This window comes from Coturnix japonica, chromosome 7 (genome assembly GCF_001577835.2).
Source record: "Coturnix japonica isolate 7356 chromosome 7, Coturnix japonica 2.1, whole genome shotgun sequence".
Taxonomy (NCBI): domain Eukaryota; kingdom Metazoa; phylum Chordata; class Aves; order Galliformes; family Phasianidae; genus Coturnix; species Coturnix japonica.
In genome coordinates, this window is record NC_029522.1 from 2,730,151 (window position 1) to 2,756,117 (window position 25,967).

The following is a 25,967-nucleotide window of genomic DNA, read 5'->3' on the forward strand; positions in this document are numbered from 1 at the left end:
CAGGGAAGCTGCGGGTGGGGAGGGGGTGGGCTCCGGGACAGGGCAATCGCGTGGAGAGAAGCTGGGAGGTGGGCTCGGTCAGACTGGGGAAGGCTGCGGGCAGAGCTCGCTGTGGCTCTTCTGCACCTACAGGGGCTACGGGAAAGCTGGTTCAGGTTGGATAGAAGGAAGAAAATCTTTACTACGAGGTAGGTGAGGCCGTGGATGAAGCTGCCCTGAGAAGCCGTGGATGCCCCCGGCAGTGCTCAAGGTCAGGCTGGTTGGGGCTCTGGGCAGTCTGTTGGGCTGGGTGGATTTTGGGGTCCCTGTCAACTAAACCAGTCTGTAGTTCTGTGTGGAAATCACAGGGGATGGGCCAGGACCCTCCTCCTCCAGCCTGGAGAAACACCAAGCAGCTTCCACAAGTGCTTGCTCAGCTGAGAGGGAAATAGAGAGATGCTGTTCGAGGTCAAACAAACCATCACGCCACTACAAAGCAAATCACCTTTTAATACACAACAAAGTGCAGCGAGTGAGTTGCAGTCCATCTTTTCTTCTGCCCTGACACTGGTGAATGACATACAAAGAAATCACAAAATGAGACACTGCCATGAAAACAACCCCCGGGTGCACATACATAACACACAGTGCTGAGATGCAAGCAACAGAGCAGCAGGGGGCTGCTGCAACCCACAGTGGCAGAGCACTGCAAGGCGTGGGGCTGGTCAGTGTGTAAGGCTCTCATGAGGTGCTCCTCCAGGCTGCTGTAGAAGGGTCCAGCATAGCTCTGCTGCCTGCACCCCACAGCTCAGCCCCATCCTACTCAGTGCTGATGACTTACCCAGGCCACTGGGCATCCTGCAACATCCCTCCCTGGACCTGGTGGGGTGTGGGTAGACGCAGGGCTGATGGAGCTCTGTCTCAGAAACAGAACTGGTTTCCCATTGCTTTGGTATAACCACACCATCCTCCACCTGATGGCATGGATAAAGGTGGGGACAAAACCAAGGGAAGGAGCCATCCTTGTGGTTTGAAGCATGAATTTCCTGCCCAGGGCTCAGTCACTGTGCACACACAGCTGCACCTACCTCACCCCACTGTCTCTCCAAAGGTGCCACCCACTGGCCCTCAGGTCCTGCAGTCCCCACCCCACACCTTCAGCTGGACATGGCACGAACAGAGGGGCTGCCTGCCTGCCAAGGAGGACAGTGGAAAGACAGTGCCTGGCTCACAGGAGGATGCCTGCACTCCCACCTCTGCAGAGGGAGATGCTGAGCAGTTTGAACTCAATCCTGCCAGAGCTCCAGGGTGGTTTGTGCAAGGTAAAGCACTTGTAGGCATTTTAATGGCATCCCCAATAAAGGACCTGAAGACACCCTGGCTCATTCTGTACTCATAGTGGTGCAGCATGATGTTGTCTGTCTGATGCATGCCAGGGCTTACATTGATCCCTAGCACAAGTCCCTGAGGTTGGGGCCATGCATCCTTGCTGAGCAGCACCTGCTCCCCACTGCAATGGGGCTGTCTGGGGAAGCTCCCCCAGCTCTGGGAGCTGCTGGTCAGTGCAGTTTGTGATTCCAAGGATGCTCCCGTTGCTCCCAGCTGTTCTGGAGCTGCCATCCAAGTATCCAGTGGGCAGTCTCCTGGGGAAGTGCTCTGACCCAAAGTGCAGCCCAGGTTTGCCCACGCTGGGACATCATGCCACTGAGACACCAGAGTGCTAGAGTCCAAGGGAGGTGGGCAGCTCAGGCCCATCAGAGTGCACTCAGACTGGCTCTGGCAATCAGGAATGATGGTGTCTATGGGAATAGAAGTGGAAAGTCCTGCTTGAAAATCCAGTCCTGAGTTGACCAACTGATCCACTGCACAGGTCTTGCTGCTGGGGCCCAAGGCATCCAGAAGCATCTCCTCCTCCAGACTGGCTGGGTTAATCAGGATCTGCTGCTCTGCTGGAGCAGAGCTGCCCTCTGACATAACAAAGTCCAGAGAGAGCACAACATCCTGGCCTTGGGCATCAGCTGCCTGGGGCTGCTGTGGGGCTTGAAATGCCTGTGGAGATTCTGGATTAAATTCCCAGTGCTGGAACTGAGCCACAGAACAGCCATCCTCATTGCAGTGCAACAATTCTATGTTCTTTCCATCACCCTCCCTAAACAGCATCTGCTCCATGTAGGAGGGCGACTCACTGCTCAGCTTCTCTCCAAAAACCTCAGATGGCATCTCCTCCATGTCCAAGCTAAGCAGAGCATCCTCCCACTGCTGTAGCTCTGTACTGACAACACAGAGGCTCTGGGAGATGTTTCCATCCACCTCACTCTTCTCAAACAGGGTTTCAGTTGCCATCAGGAGGGAGCTGCTGTCCTTGTCATGACCAACTTTTCCATCTTGGCTTGGTCCATCAGGCTCAGCATCAAGATCTGGCAAGCTGAACTGAGGGACATCAGTGTGGGAGAGACAGATGGATGTATCCTGCTCCATCATGGCCCCCGGAACAGAGTTGGGCTCTATAGCATGCTGCTCTGTATGGGAGTCTGTCTTCATCTGAAATTCCTCCTTAGCCTGGAAGGAGCCCAGGGCTTTGGGGAAGTTGTTCCCATATATGATCGCTTCCCCCGTGGCAAAGTTGAAAGGCAGCTGGAGGTCTCTCTTTCGCAGATGTTCCTCCCCTTCTTCATTTCTTCACAGTGGAGAAAAAAGAGAGGGAAACACCGTGAGTATATTCTCCAGGCCAGGCAGGACCAGCCTCCAAATAGCAAGATGGGAGCTCACAGACTTGCCCAAGACCCTGGGCAAGGGAAAGCAGCTGGAAACCCAGCCATACTCACGACAGGACATGCTGCTGTGCTATAATGCAGTCAGGCTCACCCCCTTTGTACACCAGCCAGGCTCTGGACTGCAGCCACAGCCAGGTGCCCTTCTTGGTCAGCAGCCGGAAGACTATTGTCCCACTCTTCCCTGTCTTCATCACTGGGGCAGGGAGAAAAGAAAAGTGGCACAGAGGCTCAGCTGAGCACTGCAGGGGTGTAGGCAAGTTGTGCCCAGGTTACAGAAGCAAAAGCTTCAGCCAGCACACAGTGTTGCATGTCAGGGTGTCCCTACGCAGGATGGCACTTTAGCAGCTTCCTGTGCAGGTATCAAGCAGGACACCTTCATCAAAGCTCCCTGACTTCAGAAGCGCAAGGGATCATGGCCAGAGCTGCACTGCCACAGCCCCAATGTCCCTCCCAAGGTTGCTGCCTTCAGCACTCACCTCTCACATGGCTCTCTGCACAGTATATCATGTCAGCTGCATGCACAAACTGGTACCCGGACCCTCTACAGAACAACTCCTCCTCTGTGTAGCCCAAGATGACCAACCCCCTGAGGGCAGAGCACAAAGCATGGGCACCCTGTGGCTTTCTGTTCTGCACTTGTGGCCACGGGTTTTGCCATGACGAAGGTGGGAGATGCCATACCAGGAATCACAGGCAATGGGAGTGAAGTCCAGCTTGTGCTTTGACTGGAAGAACAGCGGCTTGGTCTGAAGCTTCAGGATGGGGGAAGGCTGAAGGGGAGTCACGATGGCAAAGAGAGCGAGTGGAAGAGGCCCCAGGGATGTGTCCGATGCCCTCTTCTGTTGCCCAAAAAGAAGTTTCAAGCGCCCTTGGAAATTCAAAGCCTTGCAGGCGATGAGAAAACAAGGCAAGCAAAGTGAGGAGATAGGAGCTGGAAACTGGACTGGCCCAGCTCACATCTCTATGGGATATGAGTGATCACAGGCACACAGCAATGTGTCCAGGGGTGATGCCAGTGCTGAGAGCTGTCCTGGCATTACCAGAAATCCTGAGGAGTTATCCAGCAAGCAGCGCAGGCGGCAGGTGAAGTTCCTCTCCATGCAGCCAGAGCGCTCAGGGCACTGGTGACTGGAGCTTCCCATAGCACTGCATCCATCAGGAATGGCTGGAAAAATACAAGTGGAAAATGAAGCCGTGCCTTCCAGACCCACAAGAACACTACAGAACTGGAGGAAGCCACATGCCTGCTGGTCACAAGTGGTTCCCATGGATGGACGGCAGGTCCTGAGGTGGGGTTTGGATCACTCCAGGGGTGACAAGGCTGAGATCACACTTCCCAGCCCAGCACTCACCGTTGCACAGCTGGCAGTGGAAAGCAGCTCTGTCATCCTCGTGGATCAGCCCATAGATGCTCTGGTAGATGAGATCTGACTGGAACGACATGATGTGGAGAGCATATGCACCTAACAGATACTGACCCCTGCCCTGTAGCTGAAGGCAGGGGCTTTTCTTTGCAGGTGGTACAGTTATTGAGGATAAAGAAATGGGAAGAAAGGGTTTTTGAGCACCGCATCAAGATGTACCGGACAAATCTCCACTAGGAAAGCCAGGGATCAAACAGGTTCTGCCTTAGAACATGCCACTGACCACAGCCCACAGACTTTCCATTCTATCCTAAAGCAATGGTACATTTTCCAACTGATGAGGCAGCAGAGAGAGGTTTAAGCTTCGAGAGCAATGGAAGAGTGGTGAGGTCTGAAATATACTTTTGTGAACAGAGCACTGCAAAACCTACAAGTTCCCATTGTGTGAGAAAACATGTGCCAGAGCATGCCACAGGTACCATAGGTGTGTCAGGAGAGTTAAGTGAGCCCAGGCAGCTGCATCATTAGTTGTCCCAGGTGCAAGTACAACTAATGGGTACATGCTGGGAGAAACTGTACAGAAATGAGTGACCTAAAACACACTGCTACCAGGAGAAATCCCCTTGGAAGGTATCTACTGTTAGTACATGCAACCTGGAAGTTGCTGCCTCAGTTCTTTTTATCACATCAGAAATACCCATCCCTGGCCTGAACAGAAACTGCCATTTGACTATGCCAGTAGGAACCAGTATTCTGGTGCAAACCATCTTCCTAGGAAACACCAGCAAGTCTTCACACCTCCCGCCACCCAACACACACCCCTTCTTCTACAGCCATGTCTTGGAGCAATCTTTCTCAGCCTGGTCCTGCACAGTTGTGGCCCTGCTGAGCACACAGGAAGCTCAGGCCATCCTTTGAGCTTTAGAGGAATCAGAGATCATGTGGTGGATGGGGAAAGAGACCTCCTTTTTCTTTGGCACCTCACATAAACCATCGGGCACTGATGATGCTCACCACTGTGATGACCCCTCCCACCCTCTCAGTGAAGGCAGATGTGCCCATCAGCATGATGAAAAGCTCACACACCTCTCACAAAGAGGAAAGGATGTAATGCCTACCATCGCTCGGCCTGCATCTCTGGCTACTAAGCTCACAAGCATGTTTGTTGGCTTTCACAACCCCTGAAGAGCATGACTCATTTGAAAACATCCATCAGAAGTGACCAAACTGGGCTGGGAGAGGAAAAGCACTGGCATTGGCTGCCAGAACCTCCTTCCCAGGCCTGTGCTGCATCCATGTGTGCACACAGGAAAAAATAGCACCCACCTGACGAAAGCCCAGATAGCTCTGCATGGTAGGGGAGATGTAGACGATGTAGCCGTCTTCAGACACAATGATGACAAACCCATTGAGTGCCTGAAAGCATAAATTGAGCCCAGAGTTAGTCTCCTTAGCTTCAGCTTAGCTGCTGGTTGGCTGAACTGTCTCGAAGTGTTTCTTAAGTACCCAGGGATGGGAAGAGACTTTCATCAATAGGAAACCCTCTGAAAAGGAAAGCATCTTGTGATCATATGAGACTTTTAACCCCGGTTAGTTAATGGGGAGGTCTCACTCTCACAGTCAGCATGAGCCATGATCAGAAGCAGCCTGGTCACTTTGGTAAACCACTGTGTTTTGTAAAACATCATCTGTGTTCACATACAGGGAGGGCAACTACTGTATCAGGAGGCACCAGCTAAGAAGTACGCAAAGTCAAGACAAATTCAGCCACTGTTATCCAAAGATCATAAAACATCTGAAAATAGCACCCACTTCAGAAGTACAGAGGTGAATACATCTGGAAAGTCAAAGCCTAGATGAGGCCCTGACTCTGTGTTTGCAGTGCCTGACATGGCACTCCCAATGTCCTAGACATGCAAACTGACACGTCTTCGAGGAGCTAAGGCCATCCCATTCTAATCAGCCTCTGCTTACACAGGACCACAATCCTTTCCCGTTTGATTTTAATCTTGTTTCTGACTAATGTTGCAAGAATCTCCATACTTTCAAAGGCCTCCAAGCACATCCTGGCATTGAAGTGCCACTAAGAGGCACTGATCAGCAAAAATTCCTCTGTTCTTGCCTTTGTTACAGATGACAGAAGAGGTTTTACATGCAAAAAATGAAAACAAAAGTCACCTCCATAAAACACCTTTGTGCTCACACTATCTGCCAACTTCACTTCTTGCCTTCCACTCTACAATTGCATATGCATGGCATATATCCATACATATCCAATCAGTAGCTACTTGCTTAAAAACGGCCTTTTGTGGTCATTTGTGTCACATCGTTGGAGGTGAGAAAAACCAAATCACAGAACAACATACAATTTATAAACCTCTATGAAGAATGTTGAGGCTCAGAAGTGTTTGCCCTGTGTGCCTGGGTTACTCCCTCTGCCCCACTTTGCAATTCAGGGCAACTTTAAATTGTTACAGTGGTGGAAGCATGACTTCTTGGTAGTACAACAAACAAAGCAGACCACAGGTTGACCAGCTGCTAACACCAGAAGCTAGCAGGGATGTACAACTCATGGTCTACCCTGCAGCTCATCCTGGGTGCACTGTGATGGATGGGATGCTCCAGAGCAAAGAGAACCAGCTCATCAATGGAAGAAGAGGACAGAAAAATAACAACTATATTAATCATCTTGGATTGCTTTAAATCCTGTTGGTTTAAGGATTTTGCTTGGTACTGTACACATCCAATAATAGTGAGACTTCATGTGCTGCAGCCTCTACCAAGGAGATCTGAGCCAAAGCTTTTAGCAAATTATAATGTGTGAATAAAATACTTTTTAAGGAAAAAAAAATGGGCAGCTCAGCTGTAGGATTTCGATCCTATTAACACCTCACATGTTATCCAGATGCCTTCAATCATCCACAGCTGCCAATGCTCTGATAGCTCAGCAAATTGCCAGCCATCACATGGCCTGGTTCAAACCCCTGGAGAGCACTTGGGAGAAGCCTCATAGAGAGACTTGGACAATTGCTGGCTCCCTTCTGGCTATTGCGTTATTCATCTGTGACTATCATGCTTGCAGACATCTGAGTCAGTTCTTGAGAAGAAAGTCCCCAGGGGAGAAATCACATGGCCCACATTGCATTGCCAAAGTCACGCAAAGGTTCCCAAGTGTCACCATCTCAAGAGATCCCCCATGGGGGCTCCTGCTGGGGCTGTGCTTCAAAGTGCTCTTCCAATACAGCAGGCATTCATTCAAGACCATACAGGAGCAGAGATGAAGGCACCAAGGTAGGGCTTCAAGAAGAGCAAAGTATTTGGAAGCATGGAAGAATCATAGAGGCATTAATGTTGGAAATGACCACTAAGATCACCTAGTCCAATCACTGAAGATGGGAGAAGAGAACTCAAGATGCAAAAAGCACCGGCACAGGATGTCATGGTATCAGGAATAAAGCCACAAAGATCAACTGCCTTCTGCAGACTTGCCTTGCATTCACAAGGAGCATCATATTTTCAGTTGAGATGCCTAAGTGTTTATTCAGCAACCAGCCTCCCCAAGGAACCTTTCTGAGCCATTTCCTTCTGGCTTGCATTCATAAACTGCAGACTGAGCTAGCAGCATTCTGGCCAGGTTAGTCACTACCTCTTTGTTCTCTGACACTTAGTAAGGGCTGTTTCACTAGACATACGCTGGCCTTTTCATAAGGCAAAGTTGTACTGTCCGTTGATTTTGTCCACAATCCATCTTCCTTCTTCTTCCTCTCAGTTTTCAGACTGAGCCTTGGCTTCTTCCATCCCAGACTGCTGTGAACTCATGATAGGGAGCTCATGCAGGGAAACCAGTTCCTAGTGGACATGTTATCACACAGCAATCCCCATTCTCCTCTTGGCATCCACTGGAATATAAGGAACCCACCACCCTGGAAATTCACTAGGATCGTTCCCTACACTGCTGTATGATGCTCCTAAACCCTTCTGGGCAGAATGGTCAAGCTTGCACATTGGTACCTGCCACACTCTAAGCTAAGCAATAGCAAACTGGAGCACAGGATGAGAGAGAATGAGCCAGGCAGCGCCACTGTTGCCCATCCTGAGATGCTCTGTGCCTGCTCAGGATGCAAAGATCACAGTGAAACGCCTCCTGGCAAAACAGGGTCTCCTCTTGCTCTACAGCTGGGACCACACATTCTATAGCTGCTGGTGCAGTCTGATGGGCAGAGACCAGCCATTGTGTCTGGCAGGAGCTAATGGACAACCCCAAATGACCAAACTATGGGCACAGTACCTGGAGCAGCAGATCCCCCTCTGGAAATGGCTCCCTGTTGACCTGCAGATGTGTCTGTCGGTTCCCTCCTGGGGCTCTGGGCTGATCCAGCATGCAGTTGCCAACATCCGTACCTACAGCTGCAAGAAATCAGTGTGGAGGGGTAAACCAGGAGCATCCCCCTCTTCCTCCTCCCCTCCATCCCAGTGTTGCCTGTGAATGAGTGCACCATGCATGTGCAGGCAGCTCAGAGAAAAGAGAAAGAAGTTCAGAGTGGGTGGGAGCTGGAGCAGAGCCCCTTTACAAAGGCATCCCCACTTGCCCAGCACTTCCTATAAGACAGTGTCTTCTCTGCTCAGTCCCAGTTCTGAGAAATTCCACTTCTGCCAAGGTCACAATTAGGAACAACAAACAGAGGGGAGCAGAGTGTGTCAGGTTGGGAAATGCCATCACTACAGCAAGAAATCTTTAGGTTAGGGCCTGGTAAAGCTGGAGCTCACCACTGTGGGCCAAGTGCTACCCCACTGTTAGCTTCAAGCTGCCCCAGTGCTGTGAGAGCTGAAGCCAGGAAAGGCCCTCCTGCCTTCAGGACTGATGGAACCTGTGGCTGTAAGTTTCCCATGCTGATTCACACACTGCTTCATGCTTCCTTGATCAAAGCCTTCAAGGCAACACCCTTGGGTGCAGCAGATGGGAAGACCCATGCCCTGCCCTCCGGCCTCTTGTCTCACAGGACACACAGAGAGAACTGGCTGTTCTGGAAACAACAAGGCCTGGGGACATCCGCAGTGTGGTCCTTCCTCCACTGGGGTCTTATCCTTGAAAAACCACTTGGCAGCACGAGCCCAAACTCTGCTTTCATCCAAAGAAAAAGTATGAAGGCAGGTGTTCTAACAGCTGAACTAATCTGGGGCTTGCCACACAGTTATGGGATGTAACTTTGTACAGCCACCCCAACACTGTTCCAACACTATTGAGCTGCCTATTTGCATCACTCTGATACGTTTGGTCAGGTCTTAGGACTGCAAAGGACCAGGGAGTTTGGAGAGCTTCTGAAGGAGAAGAGCCCACCTGCTTCCAGGTGATGACCCCCTTAACATGTCACAACTGACCACTTTGTTTCCCCAAGTTCTCTTTAACTTTCCCCAAGCACCCGCAGTGATGAGTCTGGGACAAAGCCATAGGGCTTTTGCCCCTCCAGGAAGCTTTCCAAACATATTCATGCTCAAACAGCCAAGAACCACAGGGGCTAAGTGTGATAACATGCCTAAAAACAGCCACACAGAGGACTCCAGGCCTACCCAGCAACCAAGGGGTGCAGAAGCTATTTCCATTTGTTTTAATTTGGAAGGGTAACAAGTCATTTTAATCAAAGATCAGGAAAACCACCTCATTGGCATCAAGGGTAACCCCATGAGAGAGAGGGAGCACTTGTGAAACATCTGCTCAAGACATGTTACCTCCTGGGGGATTTCACCAGCATATAATCCACTCTCATCAGAGACAGCTAGCAGAATTACTGTCCCACAAAAGGCAGTATTCCCATTGCACGTGCTGGCTGGCTCTGCTCACTGATGACACAAGCTGATGGCTTCAAGCCCCCTGCCCTCCTGCAGGCTGTGAGGCATGGCTGGGTGACAGAGCTGACAGGCAGAGCTGTGGCTTGGGCAAGCCACCCCCAGTTTAAGACACACGTTATAGCACGACACTGAGACTCCCACAAGAAGCAGTTGAGACCACAAAGTTCATCCCAATATAAGAGAACCCAAGCCTGCCTGAAAACCATTTAAAATAAGCGGTTTCAGCTCTTCGCTGTACTTCATTCCCTTGCATACCCACCCAAGCCAAGAAGTCACCCAGTATTCTCCAAGGAGCACAGAAATGCCCAAGGGAGCCCATGCCAACCTCTCCAACCTGCTGCTGCAAATGCTCCTGTATGATCCTGCAGAACCTTGCCCACAAACTTGACTTCTTTCATTGAATCAGTTACTTCAGGTTTAGATGACTGCAGCTCAGGGCTATGGGAATAACGGGCAATATGGAGGTGAATAGAAAAGCTGATTTAACGCTGGCTGCAGTGATACCTCACAGCAGAGCACTGCAGAGGCAGATGACAGCAGAGGTTGGAAGAGACCTCCAGAGATTTCCTAGGCCAACCCCCTGCTCTAGCAGAGTAAGTCCCCTGCACAAACAGGGGTGTTGCATCTATCCCTCCTAACTGCACAGCGCAAGGACAGTGAGTGTCTCATACTGCTGGTGGGAAACGTGGACGTGGAGAACTCACCCTGCAACTCTCGGTCAGATTAATGATGTTCCAGTGGGGCATCAGCTCCCTGTGATGACAGAACCATACTGCCCAGATCATCCTCAAGGGATTACAGTATCACAGAATTGTAGGGGCTGGAAGGGACCTCCAGAGGTCTTTGAGTCCAGTCTCCTGCAAAGCAGGCCCCCTCCAGCAGGCTGCACAGGTAGTGATCCAGATGGGTCTTGAATATCTCCACAGAACCCACATCACCCTTGGGCAGCCAGTTCCAGTGGATGCACTTTTGTCTGCAAAGGGCAGCTAAACTGCCCCAGGCCAACACTGGGCTGTGTGTGTGCCAATGGTTTACAGGGAGGTACCCTACTATTGCCATTGGTTTTATGAACTCCAGAGCATGGTCTTGTACTTGGAGAGGGCTCTCTACTGCAGATGCTGCCACATGGATGACCTTAACATGGGACAATGGTATAGCAGCACACACCCTGAGCATGTCCTCTCTACCTGACAGAACATCTTAAGCTCTAGGTTTTTTGTTTGTTTTTTTTGTGTGGGTTTGTGGTGGGTTTTTTTTTTGTTTTTTTTTTTTTCCCTGCTCTTGTCTTTAGCACAGCCAGAACTTTCCCACATCAGCAATTACTCCAAGATGTTCCTCCACAATCCTCAACATCTGCTTCTTTTGTTACATGAACTCTAGAAAATGAACCCCAGCACAGATCTCCAGCTAGCTGGAGGCTTTCCAAGCCACTCAACACTAGACAAATCCATCCAAGCTTTGAGGTCTCTCTGTTTGAAGCAAGTGGAGGTCCCATCACATCAGGAGGAGTCCAGAGCATCCAGCAGCACTGCAAACATAGAGCCAAGCTTTCCTCCTGTGGCATACTCTCACAAAGATGAGGTTCAGCAAAGCCCCTCAACACATACATCTCTCATACACTGAGACTGAGATGGTGCTGCACTACACTATTCCTTGGAGAATGGGGAAATCAAGCCAAGCCCATTCAAACCAAGCTGGGAGCTGGGCTAGGTCAGCCTGGGGAAGGCTGCAGGCAGAGCTTGCCATAGCTCTTATGCACCTACAGAGGTAAAAAAAAAAGCAAAGCAGATTCAAAAGTCCAGAGAGTTATTACCCTGCAATAGCATCTTCTGATTTCTAAATGCTCCATGGACCAGAACTAAGTTCAAGTAAAAAACAAAACAAAACAAGAACAACAACAAAAACCCACAGTTTCTTTCAACTTTCAAAAGTGAAATCCTTGTGAGCTTCCAGCTGCAATCGTGATGCTTGTTTTAACTGCCCGGAATCCTAAGCAGAAATCATGATAACAGTGATCCTTCTCCAGTCCAGTAGAGGACTCAGAAGCATCTACCTGTCTCCTGCTGATGTGCTCACCTTGGCTGTCCCCTTTCTGTGCACACTGACCACCTCTTCATCACATCCCGAGGAAGGTAAAGATGAGCCAAAAGCAATGTTCTGGGGAAATAATGCAGGGATACTTCAGGAGGGACATGCAAGCTTCATACCAGGTAAGAACAGAAAAGCCATGGCCATGCCAGAGGTTTGGAAAATCAATTCCCAGAAAGTTTGGTCATATATTCCTTTTCTGGTTTGTGTTTTTTATATGAATGGGCAAACACTAGCAGGAGAGGGTATCCCAGCCCACACTACATGTGTTGGCTGGTTATGCAGAGATCTGACACAGAGCGAAATTCACCTCTAGGTCACTGACCTTGCATACACCTATCACGCAAAGCATGTACCTGGCTTGCTTTGTCCAGCAGATAATGCAGTCTTACAGAAGTCATGATCTAAACATCTGCAGTAGGCACAAAAATCTATACAATAAACCCAGCTTTAAATCCAATGCGCAGGAGGGCATCTGGGCTTGTTCCCTTAAAATGACAGCCATGCTTGGACCAAGACGTAACCTGGTAGGAACAACAGGAAATGGTCACTTCTGCCATGAACTTCAGTCTACCCCCCAAGAGGGCACAGGTCAATCATTTACTAGACACAAGCTGCAGAGCCTGTCAGAAAACATTAACCATCCTTGCCAAGCTTTCAGTCCATCCATATATGTCAGTACCGTCTCTGTCAAGCTTAGAAGAGGTCTTATGAGACATTTCTGAAACATCCCTCTTTGCTTGTTCATGGCACTTTGCATGGCAGATGATTTATGGTGATTCGGGGCAGTGTCATAACTGCCAGGTGCTGTTGAGCGTGCTGGTAAATGCATTGGTTTTCCTGCTTCAAATGTCCAGGCAGCAGGTCTCACAGGTTTAAGAATGGAACAAACCACCCTGATGAAGAGCTTCACTCAGACAAGCTTAGCCCATGAGCTGCAGTAGGACAGAGGCCAGAGATGTGAACGTAAGATGACTAGCGCAACGACACATCATCAGTAGGGTAAAACTAACCTGTTTCATGACAGTCTAAGCACAGCTCACGTTCCCGATTAGTGGGTGAATAATCCAATGCTTGGTGAATTCTGCTTCACAATGATAGGAAGAGCTGACATCGAAGGATCAAAAAGCAACGTCGCTATGAACGCTTGGCCGCCACAAGCCAGTTATCCCTGTGGTAACTTTTCTGACACCTCCTGCTTCAAACCTGGAAAGTCGGAAGGATCGTGAGACACAGCTGCTGGATGCCACTTGCATCCTGGTGTTGGACATGCAAATCTGTCAAGGCTAAGGCATGTTTCTGAAAACTCACACGAAGCCGGATCAGCTCAGCAGAAGCCAGCCTCCAGGAAAGCTTCTCTAGTAATTCAAGTAGGTGTTGAATGCACTGCTGGTCAGCCTTCCCCTCTCTATCCGGGGAGCAAGGTGCATGGAACCCTCCATCAACACCAAGAAGAAATCAGATGAAGGGCTGTCACCTCTGCAGGATCTTCCTGAGAAAGTTTCCAAACTAAGAAAAGCTGTATCAGAGTGACAGGAAGAAATATGGCCAATGAACGCATGCAGGTAGAACTAGGGGATTGTTCCATCCACTTCTCACCACTTTCTCCCTAAACGTTTGAACTGAAAATAAGAAGGTGAAGAAATAGACCACCAGCACCACAAAGCCACACCCAGAAGCTCTGAAATGCGTAAGACCTGGGATCTCAGGCAGTGCGAGACTATGCTTTCCAAGGATGTCTATTGCAGTCATGAGTGAGTGTTGCTAACCTTGAATGACCTCAAGACTGGGTGGACCAAACTCTGAGCAACTTGATCTATCTTGGACTAGGTGACCTTTAAAGGTCCCTTCCAACTCAAACAGCTTTATGATTCTGCAAAGAGGCTGCATGTAAAATATGACAAAGCAGAAAGTAGCAGGCAGAGATTAGATAGTGGGCATGAGCCCATTCCTCCTATCCGTTCATTTCTGCTTTCACATGCAAACTCCTGCTCCAAAGTGCTGAATATCTGCTGCTTTGGCTTCAGGTCTGTGCAGGGGTCTCAGGCTCAGGTGGATTTTCTGATACATACTGCATTTTTTGCAAGAACCACCTCTAGCAGTGGGTTTTTTACTTTTAACCTATGACATAGCCTGTGTGGGCACACAGCCAGCACCCTCCTCCCTGCCCAACCGGTTATATAACCACATACTTTGGCTCCATGCAGATAACATTAACCTTTCGCCTAGGAGAAGGGGCAAGTGCCTGGACTCTCTAAAAACATTTGGAAAGAGGAGCTCCATCAATATGGCACGAATTAGAGCTGCCTGGCTGGGTGCTGAAGGGGCCAGCAAGGGATGGAGATGCTCACCGGGTAATGCCATGCTCTCCTGCTGCTCCTGCAGGAGGAGAGCCTGCATGACATGGAACGAATCCAGCAGCAAAACTGAACCAGATAGAGCAATAGGAATGGTTTTGCTGTCTTCCCCCGCAACGCCTGATATGATAAACTATAGTCAGGCTGCCATGACTCCCTGATTACACAGGGCTTCAGCAGACAGGGCCAGAACTGATGTTGATGAATCAGTGGAATGATCTGAAGTCAAACAAGATTAGTTTTAAGGCAGACATGGGCATAGCAAGAGAGGAGAAATAAATCAAGGGCGCAATGCCCAAATGGAAGTAATTGCGCTGGCAGAAGGGCTCTCCATTACAAGGATGAGTTTCAAGTTGAATGTGAATATACACAAAGATGATTGCTTTTCTAAAGCAGCTCTTGCTCTGGGAAAATGCATGCTGAGAGCACACAGTGGGATGTACTACTGCTCAAAGGCAGAGACCCCACTGAAGTGTGGTGCTCAGCATGGGGTCCCTCATGGTGATGTCCATCCCTATCTGAAAGGGTCCATGGAGAGCCCCAAGGGACAGGATACAGACCTGGCACAGGATGAAAGCCAAGAGAGGTGAGTTAATTTGTCCTAGAGGAAAGATGACTAAGGAAGAGCTTTGAAATGTAAAAGAATGCTGGTGGCTTTTCATCCTCAGTGTGCTCTGCCTTCACCTTCCCTGACATGGCACAGCTGGGGTCCATCACCAGTCCCACAGAGCACAAGGCACTGGTGAAGAACCATGTGCCCTGTCCCCTCTCCATGCCAAGCTCGTCTCTCCCAGCTGCAGGATGAGCACTGCTCTGCAGTATTTACCTGCCTTTGTAAACAACTTACGAAAGCAATCCCCAGCAGCCCTTCTGGCTTTATTTGTGCTCCAGTCTGAAGTTCATGTCCCACCAGCAGGGAGGTGAGTCATGGGCATGAGGAGACAAGCCTGCCAGCCAGGCTCTGCATGGCTGTTTTACTTCCTACCTGCTGCAGAGCCCCAGCACACCGGTACAGTCATCTTCCTTTGAACATCAACCAAGCAAGGCAGGTTGATGTTATGCCATAGTATTCCAGACCTATCTTGCCCTCATGGCATTAAGGCTTCATGTCAACAAGGACCTAACCACCCAGGGGGGCTGAAACCTATTTCCCAGATTTGTTCCCCAAAAAGCAGACAGAGGAAGACATTTAGCAAGGCTTGCTCTCAGTCCAGAGTGGCTTCTGAGGATCCCAGTAGTACCCAAAGCACATACAGTACTACACACACAGCAAGTACTCCTCTGTGTACATGCAGCCAATGCATCATGCTCACTCTGTGAGGCAAGGTGCCTCCTAATAAGTTCAGCCTCCTAAAAACAGTTAATCTGTGGGAAAGCAGTAAGGAAACACTGGGCACTCCATGATGCCAGAAGAAAGGAAGCAGTGCATGGCAGATACAAGGCAGCCTTGCTCACCAGGTCTGAGTTCACTCACAGCAAAGTCTGCAGGAAAAACTGGGAGCCCTCAGCACAGGACTTTTCATCAGTAGCAACTATATCCCCTTTCATCCTCTGTGTCCTGTGTGGGCTCCTGCAATGTCCTTCCTGGAGAAGGAGCTGCCAAGTTGCCCTCACTTTGCCAAGGATGTTTCTTTTCAGAGTCCTATCACTGAAGAAGTTTAGATCTGGATGTGAAGCAGACAAAAATGAAGGGGATTCCTTTCAGAGGGGACAAAAAGTGCCTCCTCTGAAAGATCTGAGGGATTGATGTCCCATCATCATATCTCCCAGAAACGACTGTCAACACATTTTAGGAGATGTGGCACTTTTCTCCCCATTTTCCAAACTATTTTTGGTCCACAACCAAAGACGCAATAGTGATGCGGTATTTAAAAGAGAATTATAAACAGGATTATCAACGTTTTACAAGGGTAGATAGTGATAGGACAATGGAATGGTTTTCAGCTCATGGAGGGAAGATTTAGGTTGGATGTCAGGGGGAAGTTCTTTACAGAGAGAGTGGCGAGGTGCTGGAACAGGCTGCCCAGAGAGGCTGTGGATGCTCCATTTATCCCTGGAGGTGTTCAAGGCCAAGTTGGATGGAGCCCTGGACAGCCTGGTCTAGTATCTGATCTGGAAATTGGTGGCACTTCTTGTGGCAGCGGGGTATGGAACTTGATGATCCTTGGGGCCTCTTCCAACCCAAGCCATCCTATGATTCTATGTTTAACATACAAGGGTTTGATGTCATAATCTTCATCCTGTCTTCAGGGGATACAAACTCTCTACTCCAAAGCAATCATCATTTCATGATGGGATGTGAGCACTGCAGCAAGGATTGAGCCCAGGAGCTTTTTCACCCCTCTCAACCTCGACAACAAGACACTCACCCATAAGGTAATTCTTCACCTTCAGGTATCCTACCGCCAGTCGCAGGGCGGAGAGTTTATCAAACCTGGTGCACACATCTTCAGGGAAGGGCAGCAAGCCAGTCAGCTTGTTCAGTTCCTCATTGAGCCGAGCTCGATGCCTCTTGGAGGGGTTGGACTTCACCCCTTCAGGAGGTGGTGGTTTGGGGCTGGAAAAGGCAAAACAGAGTTTGATTAAGTGTGTCAACAGGCTCCTTCCAACCCTAGAGCTGATGTTACTGCAGCCATAACAGTAAAACACTGGCAGACCAAGGTAAGGCCATGAGGCAGTAAAAGCAAGCCCCAGCAAAGCCATGAGGCTGGGGACAACATGGCCATGTCAGCTGGCCACCTCATGCAGCCCCTGGTATGGAACATGGAGAACCTTAACAAGTCAGCTGATACTACAGCCTTGCTCCCAACTACCAGCCTGGTTTCCTCTAAGTTGTCCTCCTGCAATCACAACACCATAAGCAGAAGGAAGTTCCACAACCACACTTCTTTTCCTAACTCACAAAGAAGAGTCTGAGTGCTGAGCCTGAATCCATTCCTTTACTTGTTAACTGTTGCTACAAAGGGAAGGCACACATGAAGATCAATAGCAGTACCTGGATGAAGAGACACCACAGCACTTAGAAAACAGCCTTTAAAAAGCGAAGCTTATGATCTCTGATCCTTTCATATGGGCGCTTCCAAACTAAACATCTGATGCCAGACTTAAGTTCTGGGACAAACCCTGAGCCTGCAGGTTCTATGAGAGCAGCTCTTGTCTGTCATAAGCTGGCGTGGAGAGCCATTCAGCCATTCCCATCAGCTGCAGTTATTACACACTCACCACCACTGAAATCCCAACACAGCGGTTAGAGGTTAGTTAATAACTTAAATGAATCTGGGGTGTCACCTTGTCTCATTTGGTTTCCAGTTTTTTAGCTTGAAGAAAAACACTTTAGATTTTATGAGGGACCCACAGCCCACTCTGTATTTGGTTAAATTGCATCTCCTAACATGCAACCTACATTGTTTTGATGTAATTTGTGTGACCACAAATTCGACATCTGCAAAGCAGCTTCAGATAACAGGATCTGCCAGTATTTAGAAGCAATTTGAGCTCTCCCCTCTAATACTGCTCTCAAATCCCATCTGGCAGGACTGCTCACATGTGTGACAAGAGGGGAAATGAGTACTAAGTGAAACGCAACGAGGTGCCCACTGAATTTTCATTGTGAAGAGCTACTGATGGGTCTTCTAAACATGGATGGAAAATCGTAGCATTTCTCTAGGAAACCTCAATTGGGCTGTTTTGTAAGATGAGAATCAGGACGGACAGACCTTGCTGCTAGAGAGATTTGGTGTAATTCATCATCAAACTTATTCACACAAGCCAAGCAGATGGCACTGATGCTTTGATGTACTCCATTAGCCACTGGCCTAACAAGCCCTTCTGAAACTGCAGTCATCAGGGAAGAAGAAATGAAATAGTTTTCAATTAGAGCATCAAGGAAAAAACAACAAACACCCAACAGAATAAGAGGTGAGGTAAGTAATTCTGACTTTCCTCAGATATGCTTTAAGACAGGATATCTGCACACACACTACACAGACACATTCCATAGAAAGGAAAACGATGCTGCCCTTTATGGAAGGGAAATACAGAGACATAGCTGGGTCTCCTGGACAGCCCAGGAGCACCGATGACACTTGCATAAGTAGGGTGCTATGGCCAGCACCAAAGCACTGCAGAACGGGCAGGAGTGCTGCAGAACTACACTGGCCCATTCACATATGCCAACACCATGCCCTGCAGCATGGGAGCTCCAATCCTTGTGGATGCCAGAGAAACATCTTCTGGGTACTCTTTGCTCTTTACAGCGTAGTTATGAAGCTCCAAAGTGCAAGCCCGCAGGAAAACTGACAGCCCCCATCTCACTCACTTTGTATGGGAAAGGCACAGACATGAGCACAACCATGTTATTAGCCACCAGAGAATCTGCACAGGTGAGCGCTGTGGGGAAACCATGCATCCCCTGTAGGCAGAAACAGCGGAGCTTGGGCTGGACAGGTCCCTGTGTCCTGCCATACCTGCTGAGATTCCCTGTGCTTAGGGCTGGCTCCATGCACACCACCCAGGCACTGCTTGGGGTGTCCCAGGGACAACACACTGAGCCCTGACAGCTCCATGCCTGCACAAGCAGTGAGGAAAATGTGTCTTGGAGGGGTCTGCATCCCACAAGCTGGACTTGCCTTCAGTATCCTGAAGCAGAAATGGTGCCAGGGTCCATGATGAAGCTGCTGAGAAAAAAGCTACGGCCCCTGAATTGGTCAGTGGGAGCAAGGACACGTGGAACACCCGGCTACGAGCAGAGCAAAGGCTGTAGTGCTGCCTCCCCAGCTGGCTTTTGGATGAGGAACCTAGCAGAAGCGTGGCACATCTGCAGGCTGGCAGGTACTGAGGGTGCTCAGCTTCACAACCAGGTGGATTGTGAAGAAACGTTCCCTCCTCCATCACAGGCTCGGGCTCAGCTCATCCCTCCTCTCCGCAGCCCCTAGAAGCGGGTACCTGAGCCTCCCATGTGCTTGCTGACCACCAGGCTGGGCAGAACGGGGCACTAAAGTTGGGGAACATCGTCGGACCGTGACAGAGCCCCACGTCTGAGTTTCTGACGGCTGGGCAACTTCAGTCAATAGGGACCGCTGCACACGTCAGCCTACACCTGCAGCCAAGCACAGCCGAGCATCCCCAGCTGCCTCCAGAAACGTCGCGGGCTGGCTGCCGTTTTACTTTACCCGTCAGGTCAGACCCTAGCCAGCACCAGCAGCAATTAACGCTAAGCAGGACGCACAGCAGCCCTGCCCGCTTCCCTGCTTCCCCGGGCTCTCCCCGCAGCGAGCTCCCGCCCACCCCTCAGCCCAGCGGGCAGGGTCTCCTCTGCACCCACCTCCTGGGCACCGGCTTCTTTCTCTTCCTCCCGGCGTACATCCCGCCGGCAGCACCAAGCACGGCCGGCTGCGCCCGGAGGAGGAGTTTAAACAGGAGTGAAGCGGGGCGGCTCCGGACCCGAGCCGTCCCTCGCGTCCCTGCCCGGCCCAGGTGCCCGGGCGGTCCCCAAAGCCATCCCCGCGTATTGGCCGCCGTGTCCCTCCTGCAAACACCCCCATCTCTTCTCAGCTGGTGGAGAGAACTTGAACGGGATTTCTACAGAAAAGTTATCCTGCATGCATTAGCTCTCCCACAATTATAGGAATGTTATAGGGAATTCCATTAAGTTTTGTGATTCTTATCAACTTCAAGAGGAAGAGAAGAAAGGAAAACAGAGAAAGAGAGAGAGGAGGTAGACAGATCAGCAGTCCTGGTCTCAGCCCCCACGTATAGCACCAAAAGGGGAAATGATGCTTTCCCCAGCCCATGTTTGAAATGTAGCTGGCTCTAGTCCAGGACTGGTTGAGACACCAGACACCAACCAAACCAAAAGGGTGGCACCAGGACCTTTCTGTGACTGAACGATCCTCAGGCATTGTTCTGGGCTCTTCCAGGAGTGACTGAGTCATCTCCATGGGCATTGCCTGGGCTGGTCCCTCACATTCCCTGGCATGTTCCTTATCCTACCCCATAGCTCAAACACCCTGAGGTCTTGTTCAGTAGTGGTGATATGCACATAGCAGATAGCAGGAGAAAAAGAGAGGAGATGAGATAGAATGGAATCATGGAATCATGAAGGCTGGAGAAGACCTCTAAGATAGTCTAGGCCAACCATCAACCCATCACCACCTCTCCTGACGTTGCCCAGGTATGTTCCTTACACACATGAGTTTGTCCTTTACAAAATCCTGGTCAGCCCCCCCAGCGTCCTGGCAGCCCTACAGCCTCCATTGCTGGGGCTCTCACAGCCTCTGCAGACGTTCCTACTCTCTTGCTGGAAGGATTACCAGCATGTTACAGACTTTTTGTTAAGGACAGAAAGTCAAACACGATAGTAAAGTTCCAGCTTAGGCCACGTGTGGACTCTTGTTCAGCCAAACTCCTCCAGCCTCTCTTTGCTGTGATGCTCTTCTCCCGGACTTCTCTTTAGCTTCTACAAGCCTCAGTGCCTTTCCAAAGCAACTCTGTATTACTGTCCTACACCTTCTACCAGCTTTCCCTGAGGAAAAACACCTAAGTGACCCCTCTGTACCTACTGCAGGTGGAACTGGGGGCATCTCATGTTTTTCAAGCCTAAAACCAGACACAAAATGCCCACAATAAGTGCATATGTTACTGGTATCTTTCAGTCTAGAAGTGCTATTTCCTTCTCGTTTTCTAACCTGGATAAGGTAGAGAAAGGGAGAGGGTGACCTCTCTGACAATGTTTGCTCCGTTCCATGGGATGGGACCAGAGAAAATCTTCCAGGTGGCAAAGTGTTAACGTGGCGCCAAGCTTTCCTGACACGGTCACTTTGGACAGCCCTATCTGCATTAGCCTTTGGAAGCTAATTTCTTTCTATCTTTCATTCCTTTGCCAAGTGCTGAGTGTTGTTTTGTTTTCTGTTATGCAATCTTTTCAAAACTAGGCAACAGGTATTAGCTTTAGCTAATAAAGCACAGCAGCAAAGATGGGGAGGGCAGTGTGGGCCACAGATTATAGAGTAATTAGGAAGTGTGTGTACTGCCACTCCAGCAAGGTCCTAGAATCGTCTGAGTTGTAAGAGACCTTGAAGTCATCTGGTCCAACTCGTGCAATGAACAGAGAAATCTACAGCTAGATCAGGTTGCTCAGAGTCCTGTCATCTAAATCTCCTCCATTTTTAGTTTGAAACCGCTTTCCCTTGTTCTGTTTACACCCTGTTAAAGAGTTCAGGACTTCACCAACTGTGAAACTCAGCAGTGTGGCTCTGTTGAAGCAATGGGAAGAAATGAATGTTTGTGGATTTGTACCATTCTCTCTGTCCCACAGACATGAGGCTGAGAATGGATGATGTGTGAGAGGAGAGATGCTGGCTGTTGTGCTGTATTAGATATACAGCTGTTGATCTTAGGTTGAGAACTTCCTTCAGCCCTAAGGAAAGAAGTCTCTTCTGAAGTACTTTGGGTCACCACCAGGCTATGTCAAGGTGTCGGGGAGCCATGGCAGGGACACAAACATGGGCACATGGAGTCAGTAAGATGCTGGGGGGGGATCTGTGGTGGGAAGAAGAGTTGACATGGATGGAGCGCAGACCAACACTCGCTTCAGTGCCATCACCATCACTAGGCCGCGCACACCCTGACGTAGCGCGCAGCCCTCACCTCCCGCCCGCCGTGTCGTCATCTCTCAGCGCCCGCAGCGCTCCACCTCCGTCGGCGCCGCCATGTCCTTGTGGCGGGCCCGCTTGGGCCCGGCCGCCGCCAACACCGTCACCTCTGCTGCCCGTGGTCGCCTGCGGAGCGCCGTCCTGCCGGCGGTGAGCGGGAGACCGGGGTCGGCAGGGCCTTGTGGGGGGGGAGAGGATAGAATAAAACAAGGGAGCGGGAGGTGACCTTCAGCACCACGGTGTGGCCTTCAGGGGGTGGGATGCACCGAGCTATCAAGTGAAAACAAAGAGGCGCTTTGCTATGCTGAAGAGCCCTGTGTGAGATCTGTGTCTCTGAAGAATACACCCAGTTTGCCTTAAGAGTGCTGTCAGCTTTGAGTCGTGTTGCTGTGTTGTCTTTCAGGCCAGCGTTCACATCAGCTCCCAGCGCCCTTTGCAGTATGGCTGGCTGGCTTACATGCTGGGAGAGAGAGCCTCTAAAAAGTTCAACGAGTACAGTAAGATCTTCACAGTGGACGGCAACTTGGCGTCTGGGAAGGGCAAGCTGGCACAGCAAATTGCTGATAAATTAGGTATGGCTTTATATTCTCTATATGGGGCAGAGTGGCTGGAAGACTGCGTGGAAGGAACGGACCTGAGGGTGTTGGTCAACAGCAGGTTGTCTGAGTTAACAGTGTGCCCAGGTGGCCAAGGGGGCCAATGGCATCCTTGCTTGTGTCAGAAATAGTGTTGCCAGCAGGAGTGGGAGGTGAATGTTCTCTGTATTGAGCTCTGGTGAGGCTGCACCTTGAGTTCTGTGTTCAGTGTTGTGCCCCTCACTGCAAGGAAGACACTGGGGCCCTGGATTGTTTTCAGAGGTCAGTGAAGTCTTACAGGGAGCAGCTGAGGGAACTGGGGTTGTTCAGTCTGGAGAAGAGCATGATCAGGGGAGGCCTTATCACTCTCTACAGCTCCCTGAAAGGAGGCTGTGGTGAAGTGGGGTCAGCCTCTTCTCTAGAGTAAGTAATGATAGGGCAGAGGTGACAGCCTCAAGTTGTGTAGAGGGAGGTTCAGAATAGATGTTAGGAACAGTTTATTCTCTGAAAGAGTGGTCAGGTGCTGGAACAAACTGCCCAGGGAGGTGTCTGGGTCACAGTCCCTGGAGGTGTTCAAGAAATGTTTAGATGTTGTACTGAAGGACGTGGCTTAGTGTGGAAGTCTTGGCAATACATAGACAGTTGACCTGGATGATCTCAGAGAACTTTTCCAGCCTTGTTGATTCTACAAGTCTATGATTTTAGTATTTGCTGGAATTTAACAGTGTCATTGTGATTTCTGCATAAAAGAAGTTAACCAAAACATCGACTCTTGGCTAGCAAATTATTAGGTAGTGTCACAGTTAATATTAATAGCATACAGATAGAGGCAAAGTGTTGGTGAGACTCGAGGTGACAGGAACATTGTCAGGTCATTGTAAATGACATGTTGATTCCAGTAATGTTCATTTACAGCTTCCTACTGTCATGAAGTCACTGAGCACCTTAAGAGGATTTTGGGTGGTATTTTCTGTGGTGTGCTTAAAGCATCCAGGTAAACGGAGAACTGGTATGATAAAAGTTCTGCTTAAAAGAAATGCTCAACTTGCATCATAGAGGTGGAGTAATAAAACCTAATAACTGGGTTTCATCAACTTTCTGTGAGGTGATAGACCAGAGGGCTTTGTGTGTTGTTTTCAGATATTGTTTTGTTTAGGCCTTCAAAACATAAATGAGAATAGGAGATGCTTCTTGTAAATATGTACAATTTACTGTTCTGATTGGTGTTCTGTTTTGAGTTTACCTTTTTTTTTTTTTTGTCAGGAATGAAATATTTCCCAGAAGCAGACATCCACTATCAAGACAAGAATGCAGGAGATGGAACACTGCTGGATGAGAGGTTTAATGGTTTCTGTAACCTAGAGAGATTTTACAATGATCCAAAATGCCCTGATGGACACTCTTACAGGCTGCAAGCTTGGCTGTTTGGTAACCGTGTTTTACAGTACTCTGATGCATTGGAGCATCTGCTCACCACAGGTTGGATTTCACACTGAATGCTTTCCATTTCTATGTTAACTTGAGTGAAAATTCTGTCCTTCAGGTGTTTTTAAGTGTTCTGCTAGAATCCGTGTTTTGAGATTAAGACCTTTTTAGTGAGTGTGGTTGTATAGCCTGTTCAGAAAAATACCTTGCATATTTTGTGTTAGGACAGCTCCTTGTATCATTTCTAATGAAGGAAATGCATACTATTTAGCAGTTTCATTAGTTAATTGGTTGATCCATATCAAAACGACCATCTTAAACATACCAACACAAGTGGGAGTTCTGTAGTGCTTTTAAAACTCAGGTATTTCCTGATGATGTCTTTTGCTCAGTCATTTTGTTTTCACTAAGTACTGCTTTGTGATGGTCATGATAACAATTTCTGAGTGTCTTCTGGGATGAAAAGCTTTTTTCGGTCAATGCTGATTTGCCCATTGCTTGCACTTTAATAGAAAAAGATGAGAAAGTGTGAAGAAAGCATCTCAAACACAAAAGTTAATGTGCTGCTTAAATATAGTAATCCTCAGTTGCTGTAGTGCTAGGTGCAGTATGAGTATATACGGATTAGACAGGCATATTTAGCATGCACATCTATGTCTATGTGAACAGAAAACTCTTGCTATTTTGTTTTATTTAAAAGCTCTTAGGCAAGCTTTCAGAAAATTATCTGTGAGAGCAGCACTGTCTGTAATTTTGAGTGCTGCTGCCAGGAGTCTTTCTGAGCCCAATATGACTGGAATCTACTTTCAATTGCAGGTCAAGGTGTGGTGATGGAGCGCTCTGCCTACAGTGACTTTGTGTTTTTGGATGCAATGTTCAAACAGGGCTATATCCACAAACGATGTAAGTTACTTGCATGAAAAAGTTATTTTGTCAGAATCCCAGCCAGAGTGTGGTAGCTTAAAAAAAAAAAAAAAGCCTGCTGGAAAGACTGACTGCTTTAAATATTTATCTTTGTTCATGACATACTTGGCACCTTGGTCTTTCTTTCATTGAAGACTAATCTGTGAGGTTTACTAGTCTTTCTTCAAGGCCTAGGTTCTACTTGTATACTCTGTGTATTGCTTACTTGTGTCTTGTCAGCTAGCTGGGCCTCCCTTGTGAAGTGTGTGAGCAAATGTGTGAAGGCAAGATGCCCTTAGGACAGACCTTGATCTTGCAGCATTAGATGGAAGGTAAATCATGGATTATCAGGGTTTGGCCTGCTTGATTTAGATTGCCATTTTCCTTTGGAATTTTGAAGAATGCAAATGCCTTTCTTGCCTGCAAGAAGTGTAAGGAGGAGGATCCAAGAATACAGACCAGTCAGCCTTGGCTTGGTCTGTAGAAAGGTAATGGAGCAGTTCCTCCTGGGAGCCATTTTTAAACATACTAAGGATGTAAAGGTGATTGCAAATAGTCGTTAGAGTTTCATGAAGGAGAAATTGTGCTTCATCGCCTAATAGCTCCATGTGGAAAGCTAGCTCGGTGGATGAGAAAAGGCTGCTGGATGTTGTTTATCTTGACTGGAGCCAAATGTCTAGGATGTAGTTTTGTGGAGGAGGACCTGAAGCTTTTGGTGGACACCAACAAAATCAAGCAGTGTGCCTTTGGAGAACAGAAGGCTACCAGCATCCTGGCTGCTGCGTAAAGAGTGTTGTCAGCTGCTCATAGGGTGATGACCACATCTGGAGTTTTGTGATCAGTTCTAAGCTCCCACTTGAAGACAGACATGGACTTGCTTGACTGAGTCCAGAATAAGGCTATGGAGGTTGGTCATCAAGAGGCCAGAGTGTCTGATATAAGGAAAGGCTGAGAGCTGGAGTATTTTCATTTTTGCCTGGAGAAGGCTTTGAGGAGATGAGTG

At 49.0% G+C, this 25,967-nt stretch overlaps 2 protein-coding genes across 4 annotated transcripts in view; one reads left to right on the plus strand and one right to left on the minus strand.

The window, feature by feature from the left end:
* Positions 1–469: 469 nt before the first annotated feature.
* LOC107316409 (aryl hydrocarbon receptor-like) lies at positions 470–19,837 on the minus strand. 3 transcript variants are annotated; one of them, XM_015867825.1, is made up of 10 exons: positions 19,733–19,836; positions 16,779–16,966; positions 8,406–8,524; positions 5,444–5,533; positions 4,106–4,184; positions 3,794–3,918; positions 3,435–3,637; positions 3,230–3,339; positions 2,805–2,946; positions 470–2,656 (listed from the first exon to the last, which is right to left on the minus strand). In XM_015867825.1, exons 1-10 carry the CDS (start codon positions 19,771–19,773, stop codon positions 1,108–1,110), a joined length of 2,646 nt encoding a protein of 881 aa, XP_015723311.1. In that variant the 5' UTR covers positions 19,774–19,836; the 3' UTR covers positions 470–1,107. The 3 variants fall into 3 exon arrangements, with proteins under 3 accessions (XP_015723311.1, XP_015723312.1, XP_015723313.1); XM_015867827.2 differs by having other exon boundaries at positions 2,420–2,656; positions 2,845–2,946; positions 19,733–19,837; XM_015867826.1 differs by lacking the exons at positions 8,406–8,524; positions 19,733–19,836 and having other exon boundaries at positions 16,779–16,862.
* A 2,238-nt stretch (positions 19,838–22,075) lies between these two features.
* NDUFA10 (NADH:ubiquinone oxidoreductase subunit A10) overlaps positions 22,076–25,967 on the plus strand; it is a 34,212-nt gene continuing 30,320 nt past the window's right edge. Inside the window, exons 1-4 of the mRNA XM_015867812.1 lie at positions 22,076–22,211; positions 22,465–22,633; positions 23,900–24,115; positions 24,878–24,964. Of these exons, the coding sequence (XP_015723298.1) occupies positions 22,119–22,211; positions 22,465–22,633; positions 23,900–24,115; positions 24,878–24,964 (565 nt within the window). The 5' untranslated portion in view covers positions 22,076–22,118. The remainder of the gene's footprint in view (positions 22,212–22,464; positions 22,634–23,899; positions 24,116–24,877; positions 24,965–25,967) is intronic.

Excerpts from the sequence above, each read along its gene's own strand:
- LOC107316409 (XM_015867825.1), bottom strand. The coding sequence starts at position 19,773 with ATGTACGCCGGGAGGAAGAGAAAGAAGCCGGTGCCCAGGAG. Across the intron at positions 3,638-3,793 it reads ATAACTCCTCAGGATTTCTG|GCTTTGAATTTCCAAGGGCG; the intron begins GTAATGCCAGGA and ends ATCGCCTGCAAG. Across the intron at positions 2,947-3,229 it reads TGCAGAGAGCCATGTGAGAG|TGATGAAGACAGGGAAGAGT; the intron begins GTGAGTGCTGAA and ends TCCCTGCCCCAG.